At 53.9% G+C, this 7,559-nt stretch overlaps 1 protein-coding gene across 1 annotated transcript in view; it reads right to left on the reverse strand.

Moving 5' to 3' along the window:
* Positions 1 to 7,559, reverse strand: part of DNHD1 (dynein heavy chain domain 1) — a 51,328-nt gene continuing 43,769 nt past the window's right edge. Inside the window, 11 exon segments of the mRNA XM_015568019.1 lie at positions 1 to 1,004; positions 1,191 to 2,014; positions 2,229 to 2,378; positions 2,539 to 2,630; positions 3,410 to 3,611; positions 3,699 to 3,815; positions 4,018 to 4,204; positions 4,400 to 5,365; positions 5,496 to 5,674; positions 5,848 to 6,000; positions 6,234 to 6,500. Of these exon segments, the coding sequence (XP_015423505.1) occupies positions 651 to 1,004; positions 1,191 to 2,014; positions 2,229 to 2,378; positions 2,539 to 2,630; positions 3,410 to 3,611; positions 3,699 to 3,815; positions 4,018 to 4,204; positions 4,400 to 5,365; positions 5,496 to 5,674; positions 5,848 to 6,000; positions 6,234 to 6,500 (3,491 nt within the window). The 3' untranslated portion in view covers positions 1 to 650.

A 7,559-nucleotide genomic window follows, 5' to 3' on the forward strand; every position in this document is an offset into this window, starting at 1 on the left:
TCAAACTGGTGACCTCTTAGTGCCTGGGTTGATGTTCAACCACTGAGCCACATGGGCCGGCCTATGTTGGCCTGTTATTGTCTGTCTCTATTAGAACAACGTCATTAGTGCCTGGAAGAGCACCTGTTCAAAGGGGCACTCAACAAATAATTGTTGAACAGATATAGGACCTTGTATCTTATTTTGCTTGTTTTTTGGGTGTATGGCTCACTCAGAGAATCCATTGCAGAGGAAGCGATGAATGGCAGGGCAGGATTAGGTCTGTCCCAATAATACCACTCAGTGCCGTAATAAATCATGTTGAGTTCTAATGTTATCCCTTTAAAAATACCCTTTGTGGATTTAGCACAAGTGCTGAGACCACAGTAGAGAGCTGGGGAAGGACTCGGGATCCTGCGTGTTAGCCATCCCAAGATCTGCGTAGGCATGACCAATCCAGGCCCCTTTCTTCTTTCTTCATAGTCCCCATCTACCCTTTCTGTTGCCAGGCACACAACCTCTTTCTTCTACCTTCTTGTGAACACATCTCTCCTCTGTTGTGCACACTGCTTTGCCTTCAGTGTGTCACACCCTCAGTGTGTCCACACGGACATTCCTTATAAATCTCAGAACTTTCGCTGAATAACTCCAACTTTATTTTGGTTGAGGGCTTAGGACAAGGGTGGGCTGCACACATGGACTCTCCTTTGAACACAGATGGCAGGGCTGAGCTTTGTGGGCAGGGGCAGGTACATCAGGATATTCTTGCTGTGCAGCCTAGCAGTGCCCAGCGGCCCTTCCATGTACACAGGACAGGAATATACAGCCAGGCCGGCCGTGGGTGGCAGGTCATTGGTGTCCCGGGCCTGGGTGCTGACGCTGACTGGAGGCAGAGGACTGGGCTGGCTGGTGGGACCATCCTTCAAGGCTCCTGCTAGCGGATCCCATTGGGCATTCCAGAGCTGTAGCCCAATCAGCAGCACCGCTCCTGTCTCTGGAACCGTGGGCTTTGGGCTGCTCACCACCTGGGGATACCAGAAGCTGGTCGGGCAAGGCTAGGAAGCTAAGGGGTCTTCCTAGAGTGGGAGCAGAGAAGCAGATGGGGCCACTGAGGGGACAGGATCACTAAGAGGCCAAGTAAGGTAGCTTCTAGGTGTAATCAGGAGGGTTGAGGGGGCGGAATTGGAAGTGAAGGGTCTGCTGGAAGATACCTGAAGGTGCAAAGGGTTGCTGTTCAGCTCCTGATGTTTATGAAGATGCCTAGAGCTGAGGCCTTGGCCACCAGGCGCATTCAAGCTAGGCACATGGTGGTCAATGGGGACCGTAGCAAAGGCAGCCTCCCAGCGCAGCGACAGCAGCAGGCGGTGCGGATGGCGAAAGGCTGATAGGTGAAAGATGCGCTTTGGTGCTGCAGTGCCCGCGCCCAGGTAGCGAACCAGCAGCTGCCCACGGCGTGACAGCTGTCGCAGCCAATGCCAGGGCGGCTGCAGCCAGGCAGGCGCATGGCGTCTCCAAGGTAGGGGTAGGCGGCCACTCCACAGAGCATGGGCCACCGCTACACAGCGTTGGGAGACGCATGGGGGTGCGCCTTCCAGCTGTTGTAACAGGCAGTTGAGGTCCCCCTGCAGTGTGCTCACCAGCTGGCTCAGTTCCCATACCTCCATCTGAAGGAAGCCCTCCACAGCCCTCCCCGCATCATATCCCATCTCCAACCACCCGGCACCAGAGGTACCAGACTCGTCTTGGCAAGTGGTCTGGGTCAGCAGAGCCTGCAGCGACTCCAGTGTCTGCTTGGCTAGAACCAGGCGCTGCCGCAGCCGCCTTTGCCTTTGCCTTTCGGTGTGTCTGGAGCCATCCGGTGCGGGCACCCAAGTGAGCGAACACTGTTGCAGAGCACGCAGGAGAGCGCGACTCTGGCGTCGCAACAGCCAGGACTGGGGTCCAGCACTCAGTCCACAGGTCCTGGGTTCAGGTGGTGTGGGCAGTTGGTGCATCTGGGCCTTGCATTCTGACATAGCATCCAGCTCCTCTAGATCTTGGAGGTAAAGGTGAGGAGTGAGAGACAAGGTGGACTCGACCCACCCCAGACCCAAGGGAATAGGCCTTCCCCTGACAGGTTCAGCCACCTCCCCACAACTATGTGAATACCGCCCCCTCCTGCTCCGTTGTTGTCATGCTGTTCACATTCCCAGGGGGATGGCACTACACTGCTTTTCCCCACCCCAGCACAGATACCTGATGGAGCTTACCTGGGCTGGGTATCAGAGTGGCCAGCAGATACTGGGGTGTGTGTGGTTGGTCCCAACTCCCTCTGCTGGGTCTCAGGCAGGCATGTATGAGGCTAATCAGGGCCTCCCTGTCCTTGTTGTCTCCCAGAGGACCCCCATAGAAAACCGAAGCTGAAGATGAGGGTAGAGTCCTCAGTTCCGGTCCCTCCAGTTTCCACCACTTCCCAAACCAAAGCAAAAAATGATGTGGCAGCCTCAGTACTCCCACCTCCACCCCTTTCCAGAGCTGTCCTGGGGGCAGATGACTACATGGGGGACAGGAAGGTCTCACCAGCCAACTCCTCCATGGCAGCTTGGGGATTGCTAAGGCTGGCCCACAGCTGGTCTTGCATCTGAAGGACCTGGGTCAGGGTCACTTGATTCCTGGGGGAGGGGAGCAGGAAGTAGGGTTTCAAAACCATTTATATGCTGAGGACTCTCACATCTTTCCTCTCTCCTGAGCTCCTGACTCATGCGGGCTCACTAGTCATTGCCACTTGGCACCTAAAATACAACTTGCTTTCAGTAGAAATTTCCCTCCACACCCACCCCCCAATTGTTCAAGGCAGAAATCTGGGAGCCTACTACTCTTCCTCACCCAATATATACTCTCTACCACTGCTATGACTACCCTGGTCCTACCACCATGATCCCTTTCCTTGAGATTTCCGGAGCCTCCTAAAGCTATTCTGCTTGCCTCCAGCGCAGTCCTGTCTGGCCCGTCCCCTACAATGAAGCCAGAGTGATCGTTCCAACAGACAAGTAGGGTTGTATTTCTTCTCCTACTTAAAACCCTTTTGTGGTTTCCTGCTGTCCTCAGTATAAAATCAGTCCCCTCGCCATGGTCTTAAAGACCCTTTACCACAAGCCTCACCTCTCCCACTCAGCCCCAGCATGTCCACCTAAGGCGCACTGTTGTCTTCTCCCTCCTGCTGAGCTTCGTTCCTTCTGCTCAGAAAAGCCCATCTCCACTTACTCTGCCTCTGCCTATAAGACTCAGTTCAAAGCGAGATTCCCCAAGTCCTTGGAGAAGCTTTTCTTGGCTTCCCCCGCCCTCACACTTCGGTGCTCCCTAGAGGTGAATCCAGTCTGTGGGAAAACACTCTGTGTTTGCTTCAGGACTGACTGACTGACCGACTGAGCAGAATGTTTGGGGTCCTCACCAGTGGCCCCTGTGTGCCTGCAGCTTCATTCCATAGAGCTGCCGGTGTAGCAGGAGGCCATGTAAGAGGAGCAGAGGCAGCTTCCTGGCAAGGGGTTGCACATCGAGTTCTTGCTGGGCTAGCTCCACATTGTCGAGCAAGACATGGCCCAGCTCCAGGGACTGCTCCCAGAAAACAGGCATGCAGTGCTGAGTCAGCACAGCTGGAGAGGAAGGAGAGTGCTGAGTCAGCACAGCACAATTGCCCTCTCCCCTTCCATCTGAGAGCGTTTGGGGGCAGGGCTCCTCACCTGGTAAGGAAGCAATAGACTCTGCAGACACAATAAGCCAAAGACGGAAGTCTTTGTGGACCATACTCCTGCTTGCAGATGGTGCTAAAAGCAGTTCTAGCTCCAGGTCTGAGAATACTAAGGGTCAGACATGGGACTGAAATTAATCACTGGGTAAAGAGGGCCGGACAAGTCTAGAGATCGGACTTGAGGCTAAAAGTTCAGGAGTAAGACACGGGGACAGGCTTGAAGCTAGGGGCTGGTCATGAGACCTGAAAGTTCAAGCTTAGGCCCAAGTGTAGGAAAGGGTCCTAAGAATATCTCTCAGCAGCAAACCCACCGTGGGTTCCATCCAGCAGTCCCAGCAGGGGTTGCAGCAGCTCTTTTGGCCAGTGAGGCATCAGGTGACAGTTCTCCAGCACCAGCCAGTGCCCTTTGTACATAGCCCGGCCTAGAGTGCTGACCACAGCGGAGACCGGGTTCCAGGCCTCAGAGCCCAGGGCTATCACCTCCAGATGCTTCTGCCCCTGAGAACCACAGAGATGTCGGAGTAACTCAAGGTGATACTGGGGTGCCCCAAGGGGCTCCGAGTAACGCCACAGTGACCCCCAAAGTCTCTGAGTAATCCAGAAGGATCCATGAGACTGTTGGGAGGCCCCACTCCCATCCTATCCTAGCCCATAGGAGTCTGGTTGCTTTGTGGCCAAGAGGTCGGTTCAAACCTGCTCATGCTGGGCAGCCAGTTTCTGGATGACAGCCAGGGGATGCACGGTGGCTGTGGGGTGACCAGGTGGTGGCAACAGGACCAGCAGGGGCCGAGTAGCCTGACTTTGTTCAAAGAGTATGGTGGAGGGACTCAGGTTCTCATCCAGGGGCCGGCCCAGGAGGCTGGTGGTGAAGTCTGCCAGGGCGCCTGCGAGGCACTCAGGTCTCAGCACGCGCCACAGGATCAGCTTCTGGAGCAGGCTGAGTAGATTGGGCCCAGACCCAGGTGTAGGCCCCAGCACTGTGGATGACAGGGACAGGTAAGACTGCCAAACACTGGAGTGGCCTGCCAGGGATACACGCAGCCCAGCAAATGGGGGCAGCAGCTCTAACATTCCACATTCGTGCCAGGCTCTCTGCCCTAGCCAGGCTGGTCGAGCCACACCTGGGACTGGCTTGCTAGAGCCTGTGCTGGGAGAGGCTTCCAGTCCAGGCCAGAGTGCCAGCCTCTCCAGATGTGGTGCCTTCCTGACCTCGCACAGCAGAGCCAAGGCACCCAAGGCACCTACCAAGGGCATGTGGGCCAGGCCCAGTGCAGCCACGGTGCTGCCCAGCAGCTGGCGGGTCAGCTGTGTCTTCAGCTGTAGCAGATGGCTGGGTAAATCCTTCCCTGGATGATTCTCACACTGCCTCATGCTGTTCAGAGCCCGCTTGGTGGCTGCCAGCCAGTTCTCTGGGCTCATACGGAAAGGTGGCAGCAGGTCTTGCAGTGGGCTAAGGGCCCTGATGATGGCTATCCCATGCCGGGCCACATGCTGATAGGGTACCCACTGTACCATCTCCTGCAGCCTCAGGTCTTCCAGCTCCTCACGGTAGGCATGCAGCTGGCATAGTTCTGCCTGGTTCCTTACCATGTCCCGCAGGAACTTGGCTAGCTTCTGCTTAGTTGGGTTCTTGGACAGCAGCCTCATCAGGAGCCGCTCCTGCACACAGTCATTGTGGCATGGATTCGACCCTTTCCCACACAGTCCCCTATGGTCTCCACTCTTCTCCACCCCCATACCTGGGCCCCTGCAAAGCTCAGCCCAACCCATATAGCAGTCCCCTGAGCACCTCAGTAGCCTCCACAGCTTCAAGGGTATTCAAGCATCTCATCTGGAGTTTCTGCCAGCGGCTCTCGAACTTGGGACACTCCGTGCACAGGATTTCATGCAGCATCTGTTCTTCTAGGATGTCCATGTTCAGACCCAGATCCAGCACATTCAGCACTTTCAGCAGTTCACAATCTAGCACTTGGGGTGATATGGGAGACCCTTAACCCTTCCCCTTGGCAGAGCCAGAGGATGGGGTGCACAGAGAGTGTGGTTCCCTGCTACAGTCCTGAGCCTGTTTGGGCCAGATTGAGTGAAGCCGGGGGCCTACTATATCCACAAAGCTGTGCTGCAACTTACCCACTGGCCCTCACCTTTTTTCAAGGCACCAAGGGGTTGGGTGGTACTCAGATAGAGACAGAAGCCAGGCTGCACCTGGGGTGGGCTCAGCTGCTCCCGCTGCAGTAGAAATGGCAGTTCTTGGCACCTTAGTCCCAGCTCCACGTTGGTCAGTAGCACAGGCATGCCTGCGAGGGGGAAGCAAGGACTCACTAGCCAGCATGTAGGCCCCCCTCATGTGCAAAATTTGGCTCTAATGAGCTCCCTTCTACTGAGCAGGGTTCCCTCAGGGCTCTTCAACAGAGTTAGTGCCCAGGATGAAAGTGGGAGCTGAACTCAGACTGGGCTATGAGAAGCCTGTGGGCCCACAGGGTTGGGGGAGGACAGAAGGGAGACATGGTGGGCAGGGACCAGTTCTTACCCTTGGCAGCTGCCTCAAGGAGCTGAGGACCCAGGTCTGGGTCAGAGCCTGAGAGTACCCTGAAGTAGGCAAAGGATGGAGATTGGGTCTCAGAGGCTGGCCTTGACTCCTGACTCTCTGTCTCATCCTCCTTGTTCTCTTGCTCTTGCTTCTCTTAATTGTCTACCACCTCCTCCTTTCCCTTTTCCTCTGCCTTCTGCTCTTCAGTCTTGGGTCTCTTTTCATTATTGTTATCTTCCTCCTCTTCATCCTCTTTATCCTCTTTTTCTTGACTTCTGTCACCCTTCCCTGTGCAGAAAGATGCAGAGGAGCTCTTCTCAGAGGAAGAATTAGCCTACTAGGGAGCACTGTCCACCCAAGGGCTCCATCTCATGAGGGACGTCACTTAGGTTCTTTGGGACTCAGTTTCCTTATCTGCAAAATGGGGTTGCTATCAGGGAGCCCTAAAAGTTTACTGTGAAGATGACATGAAATAACACATAGGAAGCACTTAGCTGGCACCTCGTAAGCAGTCAATAAATGTTAGCTATTGTTATTGTTACTCTAAAATTCCAGGGAGATATTCTGGTCAGTCCTGAAATTGACCCATCTCTGCCTTTCTGTGGGTAGAAGAGCCAGTGCATTCCCCTTTTTGCCAAAGCTAATCTGTGACTAACAACTAAAAGAGACTTCACTAATACAGAAATCAGTGCATGTAAGTTAAAGGCCATTAACTGTGGAATTAGCCAAGTGATGGGCAGTGTGGCAGACACAGACATTTGGCTAGCCAACAGCCATCCCAAACCCTTCTCCTTTGCCTCCCCTACTGCAGGGGCTGGAAAAGAGGAATACTTATTATTTTTTAACTATTAAGAAATTTAAGAATTTTTTAAAAGTATCACACATTTAAGAAGCAAGCAGATGGAGGTTGTCGAGTCTACAGTTGGGTATATTTATTTTCTATTGCTTAACAAATGACCACAAACTTAGCAGCTTAAATAGATACTTGTGCCCTGGCCAGTGTGGCTCAGTTGGTTGAAGCATTGTCCCATGTACTGAAAGGCTGTGGGATTGATTTCCGGTCAGGGTACATACCTGGGTTGCAGGTTTGAACCCTGGTCAGGATGTGTACGGGCGGTAACCAATGGATGTTTCTTTCTCACATTGATGTTTCTCTCTCTCTCTCCAAACAAACAAAAATGATACAGTTTATTATCTCAGTTCTGTAGGTTAGAAGCCCAGCACAACATGGCTCGATGCTCAGGGTTACACTGGGCTAAAATCAAGGCATTAACTGAAGTTCTCATCTGGGACTTGGGGCCTCTTCCTGGCTATGGTTTCCTTCCC

Source organism: Myotis davidii, unplaced genomic scaffold, assembly GCF_000327345.1.
Source record: "Myotis davidii unplaced genomic scaffold, ASM32734v1 scaffold484, whole genome shotgun sequence".
Taxonomy (NCBI): domain Eukaryota; kingdom Metazoa; phylum Chordata; class Mammalia; order Chiroptera; family Vespertilionidae; genus Myotis; species Myotis davidii.